Below are 25,764 nucleotides of genomic sequence, written 5' to 3' on the forward strand. Positions count from 1 at the left end.
ATCCAGGATATTTTTTATTTAAAGTTTTGTGAAATAATAATCTTTTAATACTGTATTTACATTTTATTGTAAATGAAGACTATATGAACATGTTATGTGAGGGTAAAAAAGAATTCAACAACAAGTTTTTTTTAGTGAAACAAATTATATGCATATACAGGGTGGGCCGTGAGTTTCCATACATAGGAAAAACATATATATTTTTTAAAATAAACAATTTATTCCTTTTGCTTTACATGGTTAGCACATCTGGAAATATGTGCGCAGTGGCGTTGGTAATGTTGGTGGTCATCAATATGAATGAAAAGAGAATGCTCTTTTGTCGAATGCATCTTTTTAGGGTATCTGAAACATAAAAAAAAACTTACAAATTTTATTTTTTAATATGTTTTATATATTTTTTTCCCTATGTATGGAAACTTATGACGCAGCCTATATAAAATATTATTAGCCCTGTTTAGATGGGATTTTGTGTGTGTGATCTGGCAACCCTGACAAGCACAGCTTGAGTGCGAGAGGGTGAGTTAGAGTGAAAATACAATTTGCGAGCATGAGAAAGTTTGAGCCACTGAAAATATAATTTGTGCGCATGAAAAAAAAAAACAACAACAGGATTTTCACTCGTGAATGAAGTCCAAATGCAGCAGAAAGCCTGTATTTCATATTATGATGGTTAAACGTAACTTGCGGGTTACATGCATGCCGAAGAGTCGTGAGCATGGCGGGCGATGGTGATCCATTACCCCACTATAAGTGATACAGTTTCTACAAATATGATGAAAAAATATATTGTGGTAGAAAAATATCTGTTTATTCTTGGGCTGTCACACTGCTTTTACGAGTTCAATAACAGTTCAGTTAGGTGAAGTATTTAATGTTTCTGTATTTTTACATGAAAATCTCAAATGAGTGCCATCAGTGTCTAATGATTACTCGTAGATTGAAATGTAATGCACATGTCCACATGCCTATCAGTTTATAAAAAGGAACAGTGCTAAATAAATACTGAAATAAGCACACTAAGGAACACAGTAAAAATCTAGCTTCATGTTTCCTTTGGTGCCTTCTTGTAGCATCAATCAGCTACAGTATGTGTTAGCCTACGTTAGGACGAGCAGACGTCAGGCATGCAATTCAAAGGCTCTGCAGGCACTGAAAAAATCCTGGACATGGTTTTAATCTTAATCGCTCTGGATAAAAACCTAGCAACAAAAAAGTCATAAAATCAAGGGTGATCATGATCCTTAAAAGAGTGTTGGGGAGATTATCTGTGGAGCAGCTGTGGAGCATTTCCATTACAGAGAAACAGCTTTTCTCCAGCGTCCTGGCTGTGTCTGAACTACTGAATGAAGACAGAATATTCAATGTTATTGATTAAAATTCCTTAGCACCAACTCATGTTGGCCAAATGTAGAGGACTGTGGAACAACTCAATGAATTTCCTGATCCCATGTGTTCCTTCGTGATATTGAGAGTTCGGGAATCCTGACAGTTGATTCCTGGTTAGAGAGTGTTTGTTTTAATCAGTTTCCCTGCTCAGTAATTTCTGTGTAAATGAAACCATGATTAAGATGAGGTTGATGATCTGTTCCCTTTTTTTTTTCCATTGCAGACGTGGAAGACAGACTGAGCTCAGCGTCCTGGGGAAACAGCAGCCGCATAACAAAGGTCTATACCATACTATACTACACTGCACTGTACTATATGTCCTACCGTAAGTGGCCACCTGACCATCACACTTTTCCCCACCCGATTTTCTCCCTAATTTAGTCGCGGACAATTCCTCCCCGTCACTAGGGGGCTCCCACATTAAGGCTACTACTACTATTCAGCCGGGAGAGAGAGAGAGCTCTCTAGACCTCTGGCTGTAAGAGGTAACAGCATCACCCGGGGATCGAACCAGCGATCTCCGGATGATAGGGCGAGCACTTTACTACTGCGCCACTCGGAGGCAACCATCACACTTATGTAGGTGTTTTCTTTCTGTTGCCACAAAGTTAGCATACAACTGTATAGGGCAGGCATCACTTAATGGCGGAGTGCATTCCTTATCTGGACCAAGTGACAGTTCCATCGGGACCCCAATGTGTGGCTATACGTGTCACTCAGCAGTGCCAATCATCACGATCGTTTTTATGGACAGAAACAAAAGTGTGACAGCATGGCTTACTCCAAAAAAGGGAAAGTAGATGTAGATGTAAAAGTATGAACACTAAAAGTGTAAAGGTGAATGGACAGATAAATATATGTATAGGCCTTCTGCAGGAAGTTTAAACCAGTTTGTCTCATATGTTCCCGAAACCGTGGCGATAGTAAAAAGCAGTAATGTAAGGCGCCTCTATGGGACAAAACACACGCCGTCTGAGCAGTCCAAGGTCAAGGCATGTAGAATACCCGAACTGAGAGCAGGGTGCGAAAGCAATCAGAGTCCTTTCACACTCATATACAGCCCAGCAGCGTGCAAATAAAGATCGACTAAAGATTGTTGTTTATGTTCAATTTCGTTCAACATAGTTACTGAAAATATACAAAAAATTTTATTGAAACACTGTAAATTTTAAACTGCATGCAGTATACAGTATACAGCTCTAAATCCTAACACAAACATTAAATTCGGTCCTCAACCCCACAAAACACAGTTGGAATGATGTACTTTAGACCTTCTCATCTGGTATCAGTGCTCCACCTCTCTAATGCCCATGTGGCCAAAATGACAAAAACCCACATTCACTTTATAACGTGTAGGATGTTATCATTACAGCAAAAAGCATCTGAAATGGGATGTTCAAAAAGCACATATGTATGTGATGGTCAGGTGTACATAAACTTTTGGCAAATTATATGGCATATTGAATTGTTCTATATAAGGCTGTAGTCTGTAGTCATAAAGTAGTAATAGATATAACATGAGTTGTACATTGAACTTAATCAGTCCCACACCCTAGCCTTTTGAAAAAAGGACCCGCAAGCATGCATGTATTCTAGCTTTTGTTAAAACAGTAACAAGATGTAGTGTGTTTATATGTTGGTGAAATGGATGAAACTTTTGTCTGTTTTATTGGTATATTATGGTGTCTATCTGTATGTCTGCGTAAAGCTCTGTCTATCTTTCTGTCTGTGGTTTTAATTTCCTTGTGTATCTTCTTCCGTGCATGTGTTTTATTTTATTTTCATACTCTAATCTGTGCTGCAAGACAGCCTGAGCTCTGTATTTATTGTACATAATTACTATCAACTGCTTAGTAATGTTTATTTTTATATATATTTTTTTTAATTAAATTGGCCTGTCTCTCTGTTGACGGGCTTGTCTGCCGAGTTCAGAGGTCGTGCTGAAAAGGTCATGTGAGGTAAAAGCATGTCTGCCATCAGCAGAAATCTGAGATGTGAGGTGAAGGACATGCCTACCCAAGCACTTTCTGCTAATGCAAATGGAGAATTGTGACACTGATGCACACTAAAGGATAAACTCATTAGCCTCTGCCTTATTTAGCACTTTTCCAAGTTTAACTACTGGACTTTTTGCTTTTTATCAGACTGCTGTACGAAGGTTTTTTTTTTTTGTGCTTGTGAAGTGATGGATTCCTGTTGCTAAAGCGCGCATGCTTGGGACATCCGTACACTAGGCGGCAGTTTACACCACAGACATCCATAATCAAGAGTATCAAGGAACACCTCTAGTACTAGCTGATGGTCAAAGCTAGTAGCCATATGCTATATGCTATAAGCAAAACATTTACTGCATGGACCTGTTATAGCAACCTGAAAAGTTATAGCTGTCTGCCTCAATGTGTACTGTATGTTTTTCACAGTTTCCAACACGCATTGTTAGTCACACTTTGTCTGTGACTAACTAGTAATCTTGTTTTACTGAAGGTCACTGTTGTAATGCACTCCCTTAAATTTGACAAAGTTATTGAAGGAGCAGTGCAACTTTGTGTTTAAATAGACACTGAAGACAAAAAAAAAACGTTTTTATAAATAAAGCACTAAGTGGATTAAGCAGCCAGTGCATGATAAGAAAAACTTGCTTACTTAAATGATAAAACATATACTGTATCTATTAAACACACTATAAGGCTTACTTATAACTTATGATTTTGGTATTGTAATTTTATGTCTTAATCAGTTACTTATTTTATTATAAAATTGTAAGACATTCAATTAAAAATGTTATTTTATGAATTTATGATAAGGTTTGATATTATGATATCAAAGGTTTGTATACAGGGAATTATTATTATTTATTTTTTTACAGTTTTTTTCTCCACAAACTTTTTAAATAATCCAGCAAACATCTTACCTCTTAAAGAATTTTTGTACACTTTTTCTGTAATTCATCAAATCTAAAAATCTGAAAATATCCACAAGAATTTTTTATTTTTTTTAATGCTGTGAGGTTATAATTGGGAGATATGCAGTAGATAGCAGAGTGTTAATCTTAACATTAACACCAACCTTCATCACTCTCTCAAAACCATCTAATAATTCCTATAAATAAATTTGGATTGACAGTCTCTCACAAAATGTCAGAGAATGTCATTATTCTCATGATGATTATATCATGTGTGTATTAGGCAATAAATGCAACTCAGATTATTACTCTTCCTGGAGATGTTGTATGTACTTATTTAACATGTAACACAAAGGAACTGGAGTAAACTTGAACTTAAAGTCTGATACTTGTCTGTGTAAGTATCAGACTTTAAGTCAAGAAAGTGTTAGAATTATATTAATGGATCAAAACTATTTAAAAATGTGTTTATATGGATTTACCCACAATCTCAGAATGAACTTTTTTCTCTTGTTTTGATAAATGCCTTATTTTAATGATAGTCGTTTCGTTTTTTTTTCTTTTTTCTATTATTAAGATATTTATTTACAATGTATTTTTCCTGCTTATTTTAATGCAGGAGTTAAAAGATATCATGTTTATGACCTCGGCTAACCTTTCGCTTTCATTGCCACAGATTTACGTGGACGGCTCTCAATACTCTCACATGGCCGGTCGGGACTTGGGGTCACACGATGGCATCTCTCCTCCTTACGTGAACTCTAGGCTGGCAGGTACGTGCTGAGGGTCACAGGCTGTGGGTGTGTAACATCTGGCCTAACGCTACATGTTACAATTAGATGTTGAACACAACAAGTTAATAACAATCGTGCGTGTATGTACATCACAATAAGAATTACAAAAACAACAACTCACAAACCTTACAACAACTTGACAATGAACTGGTCTGTGAATAAGGTTTTTAGATATCACCATCCACTTTCACGTTCAGTTTAAATTTCAATCCTACTGTAAGAAAATCATCTGGCTTTTCCATAGAGCTGTTGGTTGTATGTTGGCCATATATCCTGACAAGAAAGAGACGTTTTATTAAAGAAAATTCAACATATTATTCATGTTTTGCAGTTTTCTTTTGTCTGTTTTTGATATTGTTGAGCACACAATTGTCTTTTAGTGTTGTGTGGTTATTACACACTTAATACATAAGTCACTTGTTCACTTGGTTGGTACAGGCGCGATCGTCCATCACTCATAATACTGCACTGTGCCATGGCCTGCGTGTGCCATGGTGAGATATAGTCAGCAACACAGATTAACAGGCTGTGATACAAGAGCCCAAGACTAATTAAGCCTGACTTAGGCTATAAAAAATGTAATACAGAGCCTTGGGCTGCCCTGTCTGTCTGTTTGTATGTTTGTCCTTCTCTGTATCTGTCTTTCTTCATTTTTCTTTTTCTCTCTCTCTTCACTGAAGCAACTTTTCATAAATGATAGATAACTTTAAGAAGTAAAGTGACTCCAGGATTGTGAGTGGGATTTTTGTTCTTCATGATTTGTATTGTGTGGGTGTGAGTTTAGTCTCAAATGTTGCACAGACCGGTGATGTTAGGAGCTTTTAATACAAGCTCTAAAAAAAGTTTTTAACATGCAACATGTTTAATATCCAAACGTTCATGCTTGGAGACAGAGCCTCAGTATTGACTGGCCCCTTTGATGATGCATTTGTTCTAAGGAACACCGTGTGCCACTGTCTCTTCCTGTTTTGTTTGTGGAATCCCTGAAACCCCCGCAAATAAAGAACAGACTTTTCATATTATTTCGTTTGCTGTCTGAGGTTTTTAGATGTGAAGCATCTTTTGAGCTGGGCTTGGAACTCATTCACCCACCTATATTTTGTAGGCGGATGATTCTCCAAAACAGAGAGCTGTTGGTTGTTTTGATTTCGTGGGCATCCTTGTTGCATGAGACTCACACATTAAAAGATCACGAGTCAATAATGTGCTGATTTTTTGTGTGTGTTTTTGGAAAAGTCTATGATCAGCCTAGCTTGTTAATAAAACAATCATGAACTTGTGCCTAAATCACTTTCTGCTTCTTTTTTCACTGGAATGAAAAACACCACCGATTTTTCTAATGCTATGAAGGAAACACATATGGCTAAAAAAAAGGACTGAACATAGACTGAGTGTGTCTTCATTACAACAGCAGACTAAACTTCCACATTAGAACAATAAAAGGCTTAAATGGACTAGAAATGTTCATTTCGACCTACATTATTGACCCAGATGTGCACACTGTACTGCTTCATCTCAGTGCCACCATGTGTCCTGACTGATCTAACTTGACATACGCAATGTTGATAAAATGCCTCAGCGGACTGGAATAGGTTCCCAGGACAGGCTCTGGATTCACTGTGACTCTGAACAGGATAATGAGGTTGTTGAATAAAAATGAGTAAATGGAAAATGATCAATATTGTAATACTTTAAGACAGTATCATTCAAGCAGAGTAAATGAATTATCCGTCTTTGTATTATAGTGTCTATCTTGTATTTACATCTATTTCTGTTCATTCATTTTTTCCTTTGGGGGTTGCGTTGGCAACAGGCTAAGAAGGTTATTCCAGATGTTTTCAGTCACATATTCCAGCTCTTCTTTGGGATCTGTAGCTGTTTCTTAAACCAAACTCTGAGATACACAGTAATCCTGGGTCTGCCCTGCCCATACTACAGCAAACCCAAAGACTACAGTGTTACAGTGATAACACTGGCACTCTTTGTTTTGGTTTCATTAAACCCTTTGATCCTGTAGCTGCATGGCAAGTCTTTAGGGGTCTGATTGAGATCCAAAAAAGATCCAAACTATCATCACTTCTTCTACCACATGGTTTACTTGTAATTTGCACAAGTCCTAAACTTTGTTTCAGCTTTGTTGTGCTGTATCAGTTACCAGTGTGACTGAAAGTTACATCATCATAATGAAGGCTCATAAAAATGAAATGCAAACACATATTTCTAAAGTGACCTCTTACTAAATGAATTGCTGAATAAAATACTGTATTATGCAGCAAGTTTTTTTTGCCAGAAACAGTAATACATCAGGATTGTAGGAAGTACTATGGAGATTGTCAGGCAGTTTGTCAGAGTAGGGAATGAATTGACTTGCAGCCTTCTAAAAATTAGTTAAGTAATGGTACTTTCTTCTAACATGTAGGCAATTGGTAGGAGAATAGGGCACATGACATCCACCAACAGAACAAACAAGGAAGGGCCCTTACAGTAACCTAACCTTCCTAAAGCATACAAGTTAGAACTGTCAGATAGTTAAAGCTTATGTACTGTAGGTAATTCTAAACTCTGTAAATGTGCAAACCTTACTGATGAGGGTTTTGGGAAAAAAGAGGAGCTGTTATATTCGGAAGTATCTTATAATCCCACTGCTTCACATTCACCCAATATTAGCGATGCTTTGTGTTCCTTCTGCTGAAGAAAACAGGAGGTGAATATCTAGTGTGCCGTTTGTTTAACTTACTGAACTCTGTCCAAGAGCATTCAGAGTGTGTCAATATATTAACACACACACACACACACACACACATGAAGAGAGAGAGAAAGCGAGAGAGAGAAACAGTGGTCCAGGCTCATCGATTCAGACTAAAAAATTATGTAATGTTCTCCAGCTCTGAGAACTTTACAGATTACAGGGACATGCTTTAGATAATCAGCACAGGGATTTGGGTTGCCTTCCAAGCCCACACACATTCATCCTGAGCACCACTTCTCTCTCCGTTTCCCTCTTTGTCTTTATCTCTCTCTCTCTCTCTCTGTCCTCACTTTCAACTTCCCTTCAGGCTTTACTCAGTTGGAGCAGTCTCTCTCTCTCTCTCTCTCTCTCTCACTCTCTTTCTCTCTTCAGTACCAGCCTTCAGTACGGTCATTTAGAGCAGCATTAACTCATTAATTTCACTCCCAATCACCTCTGTGCCACTGAGACTGGGTTTACACTGCTTAAAGACACACAGGGATTTAAGGCATGTTTGAGTGTGTGTGTGTGTGTGGTATAAGAGCCAGTGGGTTTAAAACTGTAGGACCTGTGGGATTACTATAATGTGTATGTGTATGTGTGTGTGTGTGTGTGTGTGTGTGTTTGTGTGCAGATGTGCTTGTATATGCTTGTATATTCATGTCTGTGTGACTTTACAGGTCCTCTAAGTGTGCTAACATGCTAACATGAACCCAAACATCTTGACGTGCTAATCCCACAACTTTCTATTAATTCTGTTGTTAACATAGAAAAGAAAGTTTGCCATGTTTAACATAGGATTGCTAACAGCATTTGTGTTTGTGTGTGTGTGTGTGAGAGAGAGAGAGAGAGAGAGAGTAGGCCAAGCAGGTGCAGGTGAGCGAACACAGTGCTTCTTTATTGTCAGTGTCCTGGCCACAAAGCACATGCAAGTTTTGGACTTGTAAGCAAGTTTGGTAGGAACTCTCCTTTTTTTTTGTGTTTGTGATTTTTGTTGTTTCTCTTCAGCACTTTTCACACAGCGCCAGTTCAGTAGTGTTAATTCAGCAGAGGTCTTCTCCCCGGATGCAAGATTTTTCTGCAAATCTTTGAAGTTTGGGAGAGTTTTGCTGACCTTTTATGATTTCCTGATAATTTATTAGCTTGTTTTTAAATGACGCGCAGTACAAAGCGAGCAAATAAAACATATTATTGACGAAGTGATTTTCTTTTATTATTTTTTTTTAATGCTTCGTTTTGCAAGTTCTCGAAGTTAGCAGCCAAGCATACCGAGCCTGAACAGCTCTTTACACAGGGCGTTACATGCTCCTGTTCTGCTAAAGAGTTTTACATTGCATATGCATAATTTTAGCTAAGGGTCTCAACATCATCACAGAACTAAGGCTTGGATTTTTTTTCCCGCGTGGTTATGTTCATGCAATATTAAACATTGAAATTGTCCAGTAAGCCTGTGTGTTGTGTAAATAGGGGTGGAGTCATTCTGAAAGAGACCCCAATCAGGGGAAAAATATTTACTCGATAAAAAAAAACATACACATACAACTTCTAGAGAAATACAGGCTCTGGAAAACAAATGGTGTTGGTTTAAGGAACACAATAAGTAGGTACTTGAACACAAATGACCTGCACGGTTGAGTACCACTTGCAGTACACCAGACAGCACCTAGACAAGCCTCACAGCTTTTGGAGCGAAGTCATTTGGAGTGATGAGACCAGGATTGAACTTTATGTTTGAAGTGGAGTCAACAAGGCCTACGGTGAAAAGTACAACACCATCCTCACTGTAAAGCATGGTGGCCAGTGCCACAGGGAAGTTAGTCCAAACTGATGGCAAGATGAATGCAGCATGCATCAGAAAATACCGTCGGACAATTTGCATTCCTCAGCATGAAAGCTGCGCATGGATGTTCATGGATGTTCCAGCATTACAGTGATACAGCAGAAAAAGGTGAAGGTTACGCACTGGCCAACACAGTCTCCTCACCGCAATTTATGAGCCACACTGTCATACTTAATGAACTGCAGGACAACCAAAACATGTACAGGAACTGGAGGCATTTTGACAAAAAGTATGAGAGAATTAAGGACCTCATGCACAATTGCACAAAAGACTGCATGCCATCATTAATGCTAAAATGATGCGTTAGACAATATTAAGAACTAAAGGTATGCCAATTATTGAAGAAGGATTATTTTCTCATTTTCTTTATTGTCATGTTTTGTTTAATGTGCGATTCTGTTATGCCTTACTTGATTCTTATTAGAAAGGAAATTAATGTTTTGCTGCTCACTCATATTTTGTTGAAAAAATTGTTCACATCTTGCAAAATGTCTGCAAAACTATATACTGTATATTCTGCACAACTATACACACACGCACACACACGCAGGCCCAGATGGCATTTGATGGGCAGGGTCAAGGGTCCTGAAGTCATGTGACCCACCTCACTCCAATCTTCACCTTCGCCATTCTAATTAACACACTCCTTCATTTCTGAAGACACCGCACCCTCCTCCACCGCTCTGAGGCTGAGGCTTTCTACTCCTCTGAGGCTCGATCCCCCCGCAGGCTAGGTGCCCCATTCTGAGAGAGAGGTGAGGGTGCAAAAGCGAGTAGAAAGAAAGATGAAGAACTAGAGAGAGAAAGAGAGAGAGACAGAGAGAGAGAGACACTAAGGTGAGCATTTCTTGGCATGAATCCCAAAGCTGAGAATCTCTGCTGGGGAACGTCAGGTGCCAATTGACCATTAACTCCACTGACACTAGTTCTTAATTAAAAATAAATAAATCAGTCAAAGTTAGTCTTGCAGTTGTTTAATATTTTAAAGGAACTGATAACTACTGTTTTTTTTTTTGCATTTATTTATTTATTTTAAGTGTGTGTGTGTGTATAGGTGGGTGTGGGGGTCAAAATACAGGTTTAAATGCATGTAGGTATTTCAATAGATGTGTAAATTGGTCTGTAAGTTGTATAAATCAGTTCAAGCTTCCAAAGTGTTGCTTGTGTATCAGTACTGGACATTTTTCTACAGGATTAAATCAGCAGAGCTGTGATTCAGAGGTACACTGTTAATGTAATATGAAAAAAAAATGGGCATTTACACAAGTGCTTTTCGATTCAGTTCGATACCGGTGATGATTCTGCCTGTTTTTGTCTGATGTATCTAATGAATTTGAAATATTGTGTAACTTGTGTTGTTGGCTGTCCAAATGTTATATACTGTACAAAACGATAATCTTTTTAACCTGCGGATCTTCTGCTCCACACCCCAGTCCAATAACATAAAAACATAACCTCAGTGTTTTTAAGGAATGTTTCAATGTCAACTGTTTCACATTTAAAAGCTTACCTAATAATTTTAAAAGTGTGATTTGATTCGAACTGAGAATTGACCAAACAATTAAATTAAATTAAATGAACTCGATCAACAAAGGATGAAATTAATTGCATAATCGATTGAATCTTACAACTCTGTAAAACAAGCAGCTACATTTAAAGCTGAAAAATAAAGATAAAATTGAGAATGCAGACTGATAAAGTAGGAAAAAAACTAATGAGAGCAACACAGTGTAGCATTATATAGTTTTAGAAATGACTCGTACAGTAGGTAGAAATGCCATTGATCTGATGCCTTGCACTGGTGCTGAGCTGACATTAGCAAACAAACAAACAAACAAACAAACAATCAATAAACATATCCTGTAACTAATGCAGTGGATTTAGATTGAGGAAGGAAACTGTCTGAAGTGCGCGCACACACACACGCGCACACACACACACACACACACACACACACACACACACACACACACGCGCACACACACACACACACACACACACTCGTACATGTCATAATAAATTTTGGTTTAAACCTTGCCTTGTGTCATTAATAGTTGCTAATGTTTACGTGATTTGATCAATGTTATTGTTCATGTTTATTTAAGTAGATTTCCCTCCAGTTAATTTACTGGTTTTGAAAATAACTAAACAAAAGAAATCAGAGATTTCATGAGCTGTCATATAAAACGAAAAATATCCGACTTGGATAGGAAAAAAAAATTGTTGTACAAGTCACAGTGGAATCTTAGCAAAGCTATTAGATACACAGAGAGATCGCGGGTGAGAGAGAGAGAGAGAGATATGTGTGATTCAGAGGATAAAAGCAGAGTGAGAGAGAAGGCTCAGAAGAAGGAGACTGATGTATTTGTTTTGGATATTTGTATGTGTGTATGAGAGAAAGTCTTGGTTAAATAAAAATAAAAGGGGAAAGAAATTGTGTAAGGGAGACGCGGAACGTGAAGTGGATCGGCACTCCTGTCGAGGAGGAGAAGGACAGAGAAGGCTCTTGTGTGTGTAAGAGGGAGAGAGATGAAGATGTCAGGCCTAGCTCAGGGCTGCAGATGAGTCCTTTCGACAGCATGTAGGACTGAGCGTGTGAGTGTGTGTGTGTTTGTATGTGTGTGTGTGTCTGAGAGAGAGAGTGTGCATGTGTGTGCAGATGAGCCCTCGTGGGAGCAGGGCTGGGTTGCTCATGTAGGACCGCTCACTCGCTCTCTCCCTCTCTCTCCCTCTCTGTGTGTGTATGTGTGTGTGTGTGTGTGTGTGTGTGTGTGACAGACTGTGAAATGGCGCGTTGTTGCGCGGCTGTGCTGCACCTGGGCCCTTCAGCTCTGATTGATTGGTTTGGTCATGTGTAATGGGCCCATCTGCCTACTCCTGTTTTTCTTTTTTACTCATAAACACTGTTCCCAGCGGCTGAAGGCGGATCAACTGGATTTTGTTAGTTTTTTTTTTTCATTCTTTATATTATAAAAAAAAAGCATGAAGGAATGAACAGTTTGATTATTTTTAGAAGAGGGGGGAAAAACAAACGCAAGTATAACGCATCTTAATTCTCCATCATCATATGCGTTAAGGTGATGCACGAGTGTGTGTGTGCACGTGTGCGCATGCTCTGTCTCTCCTCCCTTTCAGGTGTCCTCGCACCATCCTTCATTTTTTTTTAACGATCACCAAAAAAAAAGCTTTGTGAAGGCTTTGGCACAAATCTCCATTATGACTTTTAATGCAGCCAGGAGTTTCCTGTAACGGAGCCAAAACTTAATTAAAGCTGCTGACATCATGCTGGAGTAATTAAGCATGGCATTAATTAAGCCAGAATAATTCTCTCTTTTTTTTTTTTCCTCATTAATTTTACTTTTTTTTCAGAGCATTTAGGAGTTTTGGGGTTAAAGCTCGATCTGAGGGATGACGGCGGAGCAAGCGGGAAAGTGAAAGACAGGAAGCGAACGAGATGCGAGAGAAAAACGTGAAGAAAAGTCCCCGCGGACCGGGAAAGAAAAAAGGGGGAAAGTTTACTTTCACCAGCCTCCGTTTTGTACGAGGCTGATCGGATCCATGCATCCTGATGGCTAATTACGCTTCGGAGAGCATCGACAGCTGCATTCATCATCATAAAACGTAATAATTAATGACATTCCGACAAAGAAAAATATGCAAATGAGCACTCATTAGCATTTTCATATTCAGCTCCGATAATGCTTTTGCTGACAAGGTTGTAATTAATGAAAATTCATGTCGCGGTCGGGAGATTGGATCGGCTTCATTCCGCGCACAATTCCCAAACGCTGGCATTATGGAGAACGGGGAGCGCTGCCAACTTTTTCTGGGAAAAAAAGAGAAAGAAAGAGAAAAAAAACACCCCTAAAAGCAGCACATGCAAATGAGGAGCTGGCACGATGGAGGGATTTGGGAAGGGAGGAGGGAGAGAGGGAGCGAGTGGATGTTTGGAGGGTGGCGGGGCCTGTTTGTTTAACTCTTGTTGGTTTAGTCCTAAACAACACCTACTATTTCACCTTTAAAAAAAAGTATATATAGTAGAGCATGTTTCTGGCTTTTAATATACTCCGAGACTTTGCTTTTCATGAACTTAGTTAGGTTAAGGTGATGCCACATGTAGGAGCGCAGGTGTGGTAGACCTGTGTGTAGAGTAGATCTTATCCGGTCCTCACTCAGTAGCGCGGTTTAAATGTCGTCTCTGCCGTGGCGTTGCAGCGTATGTTGTGTGATAGTTAGTTAGGTAGTTAGCTGGAGGTTTTTCTTAATGAACTGATAGTACACACAAATAATGGAGCAGTTAACGAACACACTGTCAGTGCTGCTCTAAGCTCTTTTGTTTTCTTCCATGTGAGTCTGTGTGTGAGAGTGTTAACGCTGTGAGGAACGTGTGAGCACGTTTGGGAACACACACCTGTGTGTCTGAGGGAACGGAGAATTGCAGCTGATTAGCATCAATCTACAGAGGTGCTGCAGCAGAGACAGAGCTAAAAGAGAGAGAGAGAGAAAGAGAGATGGAGTGTGCGGGCGGGCGGGCGGGTGGGTGTGTGGGTGTTGGTGTGTGAGAGTTAGACAGGAGGTGTGACCTATCTCTCTTTGAGGGTTAGAAGCTCTCACAAAGGAACTAAGCGATAAGGTGTCTTTCCATCTGTTTACCGAGGAAGGGGTGTGTGTGTGTGTGTGTGAAAGAGAGTAAAACATGATGATAATACATGCAATACTACGTTATGCATTATTTAACACACACATTTAACTATATATATATATATATATATATATATATATATATATATATATATATATATATATATATGTATATATCTTGTTATACAGATAGATAGATAGATAGATAGATATACACTACCAGTTCTGATCCATCTTCTAACTCTGGTCTTTCCTGATTTTTTGTTCTATCTACATTATAAAGCATTGTTGAAGGCGCCTCAAATATACAACAATCTCCTTTGATCAGTTGATACTGAGATGTATTTGCTCCTTATGCTCTGTAAAGCCTTTATAGCGGCTCTAATCTGAGGTGCTTTTCTTAATTAATGATTTCTGAGGCTGATGACTCTAAATGAACTTCCCCTCTGCAGCAGAGGTACGTTTTGGTCTTACTTTCCTGGGATGGTCTTCATGAGAGACAGTTTCATCATGGAGGCTTAATAAGTTTTGCAAATACACTTAACAAAACTGTTCCTGCAAGAACTGACTCAGATGATTTGAAGATGACATGAATGAAATGTGTTTTAAGTATCACGATTCTGTTTTAAATATCCCAATTTGATATAATTCTTTTAATTATTTATTTGCGATTCTAAACAAACTGTAAATAAATTGCTCCTACCTCGAAGGATGCTGTGCTGCCTGCCAGTGTGTGATTAGTTCACAGAGAACCACCTGTAGCATTTTGAAGGAACTGGAAGAAACTATTTAAATCAATACATAATTTAAAGATTTTAGAGTCAGTGTGGCGATACATTTTTTGCAACACAAGAGAATCATGATATATCATTAAATTGACCCCCACCCATCTATTATATATATATATATATATATATATATATATATATATATATAGAGAGAGAGAGAGAGAGAGAGAGAGAGAGAGAGAGAGAGAAAGATACAGTATATAGATATGTATATTTTATATATATTTTTTATGTAAAAATTTAGGTTGGTTACGATTCTCTACAATTACAATTTTTACGAATAAACAGTGTCTCACACATCTGTCAAATCTAACAGAATATTTAAAGACATTTTGACCAGATTTTTTTTTATTTCTTTGTCAAAAGTGTATTAATTTAAATACAGAAAAAGATTAAGATTTTTTTTAAATAAAAATATAAAATGAAAAAAAGGGTTTTAGAGATTATTTATTTATTTAACAAAAATATATGCATAAGGATTATTATGTATATCCACTTACAAATATTAAAAGATGTCAGCACTGTGTAGTGCTATTTTTTATTATTTATTTATTTATTTATTTATTTTGTGGGATGAGGGGGAAAAAATGACATGTCGAATCAGTGGTTTTTACTAAATAAAAGCACATGCTTGTGTGTCAGCGGTTTCTATTTGCCAAAGGTCTGAAATGCCCCCAAATTCACCCTGTTGCTGGTGACAGGAGCGCTTTTTTTCCCCCCTCCCGAGTAAAAGATTTAAAAGTGGAGGCGATTTGCATCGGGGTGTGACTAATCCGGTCCACGTTCAAATAAAATGTCGTGTATTGCTGCGTCAGGATCTGTTAATGCAGGAAAAGAGTCAGGAAATGACTTCACAAGGGCAGGCACGTCCATTCAGTCTCTCTCTCTCTCTCTCTCTCTCTGTGTGTGTGTGTGTGTGTGTGTGTGTGTGTTATGAATGAGCTGCATGTTATTAGTGCTTCTTTAAGGCTGATCAGAAGCTCGTCTGAGCCGGAGTTCTGCAGCTTAAGCTACCCCGGCGCTCCCGTATTTAATTTAGCGTGTCGCTTCAGTGAATCTGAATAAGAAAAGAGTCAGAAGCACAAAAATACAGCGGGAAAAGTTGATGAGCAGAACGAAGGGGAACGAGGCACAGAGAGGAAACATTTTAAGGATGGGATCAGGTACTACATTGTAGATGCTGCTGATGTGGTGGCTTTTTACATAATGCTGTGCTGTGTGTGTGTGTGTGCGCGAGTGTGTGTGTGTGCGCGCACACGTGTGCGTGCCAGATTGGCACCGGGGTGCTGGTGAAGGAGGGGGTTGTGGGTACATTTGCCCTTAATATTCTCATGCCACACGCAGACACACAAAGCTGCATAAACAAACTCGGAGGCCACGTCATTACCGTCAGCACGTAACGAGTTTCCACGTGTCGTTAGTTCTAAAGCATTTATACGTGTGTAATAATTTGCTTTTTATGAATAAAATCTAACTAAGACGTTCATTCATTAATCCGTCCATTCATCACATGAGGCAGGAGAACAACACACACACACACACACACACACACGCACACACATTGCAACATACACTCATTTACACTCAGAGGCGTGAGGGTAGGTTGGTTAGGGCACGTCGGACTAAACCAGAGATAAAGAGGCAAAAATGAAAGAGTGTGTGTGTGTGTGTGTGTGTTGTTTGTGTATTAATTAATAAGTTGTATTTCAGTGCTATAGTACAGGAAAAAAGAGAAATGAGATGAGAGAGTGTGTGTGTGTGTGTGTGGTTGGTTGTGAATAGGTATGCTATTATTTGATATCTTGTGTGTTTGTGAATATTTGTTAGGTTGTATTAGTGTGCATTCTGTATACTGCTGTGTGTGTGTGTGTGTGTGTGTATGTGGGTGTGTGTAATAGAAGTCTGATTTGTCAGTCTCCAGCTCCTCTGTTCTCATGCAGGGCTTTTGAAGTGCACTTTGGAGTGCAGGGGCATTTAACACCAGCCGTGCCAACTCTCTGTCTCTGAGCAGCGTGCTCGTTTACCCCCGGGGTAACGGGGAGGGGTGGCTGGGTTTTAGGGGGCAAAAAACACAGAGAGGCAGTAAAAAGGGGAGCAGGCTTTAAATCTCAGTGTGTTAGATGCTAAGAAACACTTCATACGTGTTTAAACCCTTCTCAAACCAGGGGGATATACAACATTAGTATGTTTCTCATTTTCTTTTTCTGTGTGTGTGTGTGTGTGTGTGCGTGCGTGTGCGTGTGCCCAAGAGCGAGGAATAGTGTGCAGTTAATTAACACACAGCCCTAAAGGACAAATGCTTCATATTTGTGTTGAACTCGGGTGTTTTGGATCCGTTTAATTATTTCGTTGGCAGAGAAGGTTTAGCGGTCTGACACAGACTAGTTTGTGCTTAAAGTGAGCCGCTCTGCTTTATTTAACTCTGCTTTGTGTGTGTGTGTGTCTGTGTGTGTGTGTGTAAGGTTTTACTGTTTAGAGCATTTTGTTGGCAGTGTCTATAATGATGCTCTGAACCAGTGCAGAGTCTTGAACTAAACACTATACAGACAACCCACGATATATGTTCTTTTTTTTTCACGTTACGTTTGTGTAAAAGCGACACACATTTACTAGAAACTGTACTTCATATTTTAAATTTAGCTTTTTTCCCCACCTAGCGATATTCTGCATGATTAAAGTCAGCTAGTTTACAAAGGGAACGACCCATAATCTAGTTTACGGTGTTATTAGCATTTTTGACATTTAATTATGAGATTATATAATACGGTGCAGTTGAACTGCCAGAATCAGTAAAAAACTGTAAAATGAGTTTTTGAATTTAAGGTTTGGATTTAAATCTTATTGAGATGACCTTAAGCACGCCGTCTATGCTTGAGAACCCTCTGTTTGGCGGAATTACTGTAAAATAATTCTGGAAATAAGAGTGGGCCAAAATTCCTCCAAAACGATGTGAAAAACTCATAGTCTCGTTATCTCAAGCGCTCAATTGTAGTTGTTGTCGCTAAGGGTGACATATCCAATTATTAGGTTTAGGGGGCAAATACTTTTTCACATATTGCCGGATAGGTTTGGTCACTTGTATTTACTATTTTTTATTCATTTTTGTTACCAAAAAAATGTTTGATGATCTGTATCATTTAAGTATTCAAATAATTTTTCGTGCCACTGAAGGCTTTGTGTTAATGTAAGGTAAAGTTCTGAGCGCATTTAACATCGGCCGTTCCCTGGTTTCGGTGTGCCGCATCAAGTGCGTTTTGGACTTGCGACAATTTCACCATATCGAGACAAAAGCGCAAGGCCATCTGTACGTGTATAGATTAGACCCCCTGATGTGACGTTAATGTGTATAGTGTGAGGATGTGTGTATAGATATGTAAAGAAGGTGTGTATCTATAGTGTGTGCTGAGAGAGGGTTTATTATACAGCTGTGTTTAGTTTGTAAATGAGGAAGGTGTTTGGTGTGTTTGTGGTTGTATATGTGTTTTATCCTGGTGTCTAAATGAGAAGGTTTAATTTTGCAGTTTTTGTGTGTGTATGTGTGTGTGTATATGTGTGTGTTTGTGTGTGTGAGAGAGAGAGTGAGAGAGAGAGAGGGGGGTGTCAGCTGTTTCATGTCTTAGACAGAGACAGTCTTTTCACAAAGCAATATGGATGCTTGTGTACTAATGCCTCCCGGTATAATTTGTCTACAAATCCTAGTAAAAAAAATCAGTACACATCAGCAAACATGCAAGTAACTGAAGGAATACAAGCTGCGAAAGTTCAAAATGGAAAGGTGAAATAAGGTGTAATCATAAAAAAGGCGGATTACCATGAATACATCAAGAGGCATGTGTAGGGGGATTTCCAATTAAACGAATTCTCACATTCTGTTTAAAAATATCGTGTCATGGTTATAACTAGGATTTAAATTAAAATTTTATGAAATGTATGTGTGGGGTTTACATCAGGAAATTTTCTATCTCGCGGCACAGTGGCTTAGTGGTTAGAATTGTTTAGAATTGTCCCCTTGTACCTCCAGGGTCGTGGGTTCGATTCCTGTCTTGGGTCTGTGTGCATGGACTTCCATGTTCTCCCTGTGTTTGGTGGGTTTCCTCCCACAGTCCAAAGACATGCAGATTAGGTTCATTGGTATTCCCAAATTTTCCATAGTGTGTCTAAGGTGTGTCTGTGGCTTGCGATGCCCCCCCCCCCCAACCCACGACCAATACACAGGATAACCGTTTCAGAGGATAAATGAATAAACATTGATTTTATCTAGTACATGATGATGCTGTATGTAATGGCACATGCTTCTTTCCGGTTTACATAATTTGGGGGTATGCGGGTGGTTTAAACAGAGGTAACACAATTATAGTCCACATCATATACATTCAAATTTCATACAAACTTAAATAATTCTTTGGAATGTGTAAAGTTGCTGTGCGACAATGGCAATTATTAAAAGAGCTATAAAAATAAAATTGAATTAAAAATAACCAAAACGACATTTCTAATCCTGGCTTGTCCTCCATAAAAGGCTCTTTCGGTGGGCAGTTACTTTCGGTGTCAGAAACTCCCAAAAATGAATGTCAACATTCATCATACGGAATATGTAAGAAGGCTCGCAAAGCTCTTTTGAGGTAAACTGGAGAAAGATATCTATTCACTTTTGTTTGTACAGAATGTTTTAAACAATAGCGCTTTAAACTCAAAGTGCAAGTGAAAGTGACGGGCATTAGATCATAAGATGTAATGATTTTAACTCCACCACCACAACTAGGTGAATAGAATAATACTGATTATAATTTTTACTTGTTAATAATTACTTATTATAGTGTCATATGATTATTTGTGACAGAATTATGGGCACCTATGCCACCATAGAACCAAAGGCTAGCCTGTCCGGTCGGATCCTACAGAAAAGCCAACGTAGAACAAACTGACGAACAGACCATTGACAACCACATTTGCCAGGCCCAGTGCAGCACAGTCTGCGGGGCACGGCAGGCAAAAAGCTCAAGGCTGCAGACCCGGCCTCTATATTCCCCAAATCCCAATGCGATCAAGCACCCATGGGATGTGCCGGAAAAACAATTCTGACTCACCCCGCCATCTACAGCACCCAAGGACCCGCTGCCAACGTCCTGGTACAAGACACCCTACTGTAGGATGTCCCTAGAGGCCCTGCAGTGTCCATGCCTTACAACCTAGAAGGTTCAAATGTTAATGCTTTTAATGTTGTGCCTGATAGATGTATAACCTGAAGTAGAAAGGAGTAAAGTAAACAATAGCACGATGCCAACACATTCATTACCAAAAACCTCTAATATATGAGCAATTGTCATGCTTACCTGTCCAGAAACTGTCGAAAAAGGCTGTGATAGTGGAGGTGTGGTTAAGCAGTGCTTTGTGAAGGGAGTGAGAATCAAGTGGGAAACAACACACCTAAGGAGAATGTGGCCAATTAGTGGGGATGAGGTGAAAATTTGCCCATGCAGTACAGCGTCCTGTGTGTGATATGAGCAAATTATATGCTCGGTTTGTTTTGAATTGTAATGAAATTTATATATATATATATATATATTTGAATCAGAATATTTATAAAATGATGATACTTACAGAATCACAATACAAATTAAATCGGCACCTGGGCTTTGTGATAATATATTAGCTGGTCCCTGGTGATTCTATCCCTACTAATTAGTGTCTGTGTGTTGCTCAGAGCCAACTTTATATTTCCTGTTTTTCTCAGTGAACCATTTTATAAGTGAATCACACAACATGAACACACACACTGCATGATTGTCTATTTTATTAGCTAGCACGTTACTAAAACAACCTTAAGCTAAATTTAAAGGTTGCGAGCTAAAAAGAGCCACTAAGACGTTACAGGATAGTCGAATAAATAATTATTTGTATTGATGGTCAACAGATTATTTGACTGTCATATAATAGTCAGTAGTTGCGGCCCTGATGCTAATTGGTTTGAGGTTTGAGTCTGAGTAGCTCATTTATCTTTAAATATTGTCCTAAGTAGGACACACGTGAGACACAAGCTCTATTTCACAAATCCCAGCCACACTCATTTCTGATTATTAAAATATCCAGCATTTTTATGCTTTTGATTTGCTTGTCTTTATAAAATGCAGTTTTGTAGCTATGTTGTTAACAAACATTGCATGCTGATCTTTCATACAGGAAATTAACCGGTAATTTCAGTGTCAAATACACACACCTGACCCGACACTAAAACCTGAACGTTACAAACATGGCTAGGTCAGTTGACCAGCATCCTTAAAATCAAATTGCTTAACAAGGTGACCACCAGGCCACCAAGTGAACCTTTTCTGGGACTTAGATGAGAAATTGTTTGAGGAGAAAAACAATTCTAAATGCATTGATGACATATCGCAAACTTTTCATCAAAAGATATTTTTGCTATATTCCCTGCAAAAAAATGTCCTTGTTCAACCTGTGTTTAGTGAATAACAATTATGACTTGGATTCTCAGGATACTGTACACAGAGTGCCACATTAGAGCTAATTCCTGCCCTGGGTTAACTCTCTATAACCCTCTAGTTTGCCAAAGGTTGCAAAAGCTTTGGGTCTTTTCTTTTTAATCCCACACTATCATCACTACACTGAATGTAAAGTCATTTGGATGATTAAAAGTGTTAAATGTTAAATACAAACATAACTACAGTGAGTGAAATTGAGGAAGTTAGAAAAGATAGAGAGAGTGTGTGTGTGGGGCGGGGGGGGGCGGGTAAAAAAGCAATAGAGAGATTAAAGTAAATGCATAGAGATAAATAGTTAAAAGTTCTTATCCTCCTCATTTTGTTCTACATGGAACCTTTTTCCTTTTTGCTGTGGTCCCAGTTACTGGCTTCTGCAAACAACCTTCTTGTATTCCCCTAGAGATACAGCCAAAAAACCTACAGTACGTGTGTGTATGTGTGTATATGTGTGTTGCGTTGCATAATGTTCTTGTTCATCACATAAAACGAAGCGGGTCAGGTGTGTGTTACACTCATTATCCTCCTCCAGCTGTTCAGCTGCTGTTTTTACCCACAATCCCCTGGTGCCTCGAAGAGGTGTTAGAGCCATTCATTACCATTTCTGACCTTTTCTTTATTAACACATTCTGTCCCTGATTATCTATCTTTTCCTCATGTCTCATCTACCCCATCACTTAATGATCTCGGTTTATTGAAACTTATTGTTTTTGAATGAATTTGAGAACAATTCAAGAGCTTTTAACACAGAGCACAAGGATAGACAGGAACATTTGGTGCTGCCTGTGTTACCTTCCTGCATGGAACCAAAACCCCCCATTGTACAGTACATTATACTGTACTTGCCATTTGTCCATTTACAGTCATTTACAGTTTCTAGCCATTTTGTTAGGAACACTATTAATTCTGTGTAGTACACAAGGTATTTCTTTGAGGTTAAGCCTCATGTTGATACGATTCTTTCACATAATCTGTGGAGTTTTGTGCGCCACACAATAATGCTGCAAATCACTTCTATCACAAGCCAAATGCGCTCTGCTGGATTCAGAATGAGAAAACCACTGGAGTACACAGAACTCAAGTCCTGTTCATGGAAAAGGTATAAAATAATTTGATAATAAGTGATGACACTGCTGGACATAGAGTTTATAAGAAGAGTAAACTGTGGTCATAAGGGGATGCACATTGTTATCAAAAATCCAACGAATACTTCCCAGCACAATTACAGCACCACCTTCAGCACAAGGCATGTTAGGTACGTGGATTCTTCCGATGCCAAATATTAAAGCTACCATGTGAGTACTGTACCAAGCCATATTCAGTGTTATTGAGCTCGTGACTGCAAATTCATGTTTATATCTGACTGGAGTGAAACCCAGCGACCTTCTGCTGCTCAAGCACATCCACCTTGAACCTTGACATGATGTATATTCTGATGAGATGTTCTTTTGGTCACCGTGGTTGTAGAGTCGTTTTTAATTTAATTCAAGTGATTATTATATAAGTTTTGAGTCCAATCATTCTTCTCTTATCAGTGCAAAGTGCTTTATCATCCCTGTATAACAGCCATGCTAAAGGTTAAAGTCCGTCAGACCATGTTTTCTCTCCATACTGATGTTGGATGTGAACATGGGATAAAACGCTCGATCTGCGTCTGCGTGGTGTTATGCATTGCACCGATCATGATTGGCTGATTGGATAGCTGCATGAGAGAGCAGGTGTGTCTGTGTGTCTGGTGAGCGTACCGATATCAGTGACAGAAAAACTGGATAAAAATAAAAATGAATATAAAACAGATCATGTTTTAGAGGTTTTGTCTGTGTTATGATTAGGATTACAAATTTTGCACAGTTTTCTTAATCAGTTGTCGAACATTACAAATTAACAATCAATCGTTAATGTTTATGTTTTATTGGATAAAGTTCAAGCGCCACAATCCAGTGTTTCTCATACATTGATTCATTTGTGACAGCCACATGTTTTTTATTTGGTTTTATTTAAAATGAGTGTTAAATCTTATTTAAATGTACATTAATTTACTAAGACCCACCTGTGAAAAAGCCCTGTCCCTTTTTTGTACACACACATCAGCTATGGAAATGTGAAACACTCACACATGTATGCCAGTCCGTGCTGATGAATGGTCAGTGTAATGAAAATATTTTAGAGCAACAGTTTTATTTTAAAGTAATCTGGTGTTCATGAAAGAATTACAAGGTCACAACTTTTCGAATAAGTTTTTAGCAAAAATTTAAGAAGCCCGGCTTTTGTCCAGGATAATCACTACATGGAATACAAATCTTATCTGGAAACACATTTTTATCAGTTAAAATCTAAACAGCAATTAATCGTTATCATTGGAATCACATATTAACATCTTTGTGAGTTGTTATATGCTTCAATCCTCAAGCACAGATTAACTCTGTTGAGAAACACAAGCGAAACGAAGGTGTGTTGTTAACTATAAGTGACAGAAACGTATATAACAATTACATCAATATCGTGTCGTTGATTGAAAAATGATGGAAAAGCTTCATGATTAGGCTTAAAAGAGGGACAAAGGATATCAGATGCAGGAGATTATTTAGTGTTTAGTTATGTAACAGTCTTTCTCTCTATTAAATACTACGCGTCTTAGTGTGTAAATTACATCGAATCCTCGTTATCAAATTATGGTCATAATATAATAGAATTACTGTAGAGGAATTCATTCAGTAAATGGCATCTACTCATCAGCGGAAGTAAACAATGCTGTAAGACACATCTTTTACACACACACACACACGCACACACACACACACACAAAAGCATGCACGCACGCACGCATACTAAAATGGAAGTCACCATTCAGTCTCACCCACACTCTTAGTGCATCATTTCTTGAAAAAGCTCCTGCATGTGATTATTTTTAGTGTGAGCACCCTGCTATTATCTGATTAGGTGGGAGCAGTGATACTGAGATGCTGTCTTGCACTTGTACCCTAAACACCCCCCCCCAATTCTCTCTCTCTCTCTCTTACTCACTCTCCCTCTCCATCTGTGTGTTTTGCATCCTGCATCTCTTTCTCTGTTTGTCTCGCTTGTGTCATCTGTCTTTCTTTTCTTTTTCTTCCTCTTTTTATTAACTGTCTGACATTTGTTGTCGTCCTCTCGGTTTCCGTGTTTCGTTCTCCCCCTTCCTTTGCAGACATGTGTCTACCCATAAAAAACTTTCCTGTCTCTTCTGACTCTCTGTTATTATAGCAATATGATTCTACTTACATTTTAGAGAGACTACATTTTAGAGAGGTTTATTATCGCCTTGTCCAACCTTGAAGCCTTTACAGATTTGCGTAAAAAAATGTAGCATGTAAATAAACCTTTCTGGAATCGGCACATTGAACTGGGAGAGAAGGAAATTAGGAGAGAGAGAAAGATGAAAACATCAAAATCCCAAAAAGCGAGGTGAATTGAAAGGGAGATATGGGTAAAGACTTGAAGTTGAGTCAAAGCCTTTAATTGTAATGCATTTGCAGAGCTGCTCTCCTGCCATATGGTCTAGCATGGAACATTTAACTTGTCAAGCGTAATGGATTGACCTGGAAGCAGAGTTTCGCTCGGAGCGTTTACGCCTTTTGGAGGGTGTTCTCACCGAATTCTTGCTTTCTGTTTCTTTCATCATCTCGCTCTGTGCTGAGATGCATGGCCAGTTCCCCTTAAGACGTCGACCTATCCTGAAAGGATAAGCAGTACCATATCAGGTAAAGGTATTAGTGAATGTGAACACAAATGCATAGTAAGCATAATATACTGTTTAAAAGAAGTACACACAATACAGAATATAAAACAAATGAAGGGGATGTTTTAGAGACTACCTGAGAGCGCAGTGTACTGAAGACTTATCCAGTAACGATGCAGTATATAAGGTATTTTAGATTTGCTGAATCTGTGTATAATTGACGTTATCGTTATCATTATCATTATATCCCTGAGAACTAGATACACATATGTATAAATATACACATGACTAAGACACTGAAGTTAGATTAGCCTGACTATACGAAAGCGTACGCGACGTTTCCAGTACTAACATCCCATGTATTCAGTATCAGTGATCTATTGTGGCATTCAGTTCACGGTTAGTTGAGAATCAAGCACTCAGTTATATAAGAGGTCACAGGGATTTCCGTTTTTGTGAGTTATGAG

The 25,764-nt window shown here is 38.6% G+C and overlaps 1 protein-coding gene across 7 annotated transcripts in view; it reads left to right on the forward strand.

Moving 5' to 3' along the window:
- Nucleotides 1-25,764, forward strand: part of LOC128507346 (transcription factor 4-like) — a 160,306-nt gene that overhangs the window by 49,851 nt on the left and 84,691 nt on the right. For 6 of the 7 annotated variants that reach the window (XM_053478148.1, XM_053478144.1, XM_053478146.1 and 3 more), the window contains exons 5-6: nt 1,613-1,668; nt 4,968-5,064. The exons of the other annotated variant lie outside the window; for it this stretch is intronic. In XM_053478148.1, the coding sequence (XP_053334123.1) occupies nt 1,613-1,668; nt 4,968-5,064 (153 nt within the window). The remainder of the gene's footprint in view (nt 1-1,612; nt 1,669-4,967; nt 5,065-25,764) is intronic. 7 annotated transcript variants of the gene reach the window in all.

The sequence above is a fragment of the Clarias gariepinus genome, chromosome 19 (assembly GCF_024256425.1).
Source record: "Clarias gariepinus isolate MV-2021 ecotype Netherlands chromosome 19, CGAR_prim_01v2, whole genome shotgun sequence".
In the NCBI taxonomy this organism is placed as follows: domain Eukaryota; kingdom Metazoa; phylum Chordata; class Actinopteri; order Siluriformes; family Clariidae; genus Clarias; species Clarias gariepinus.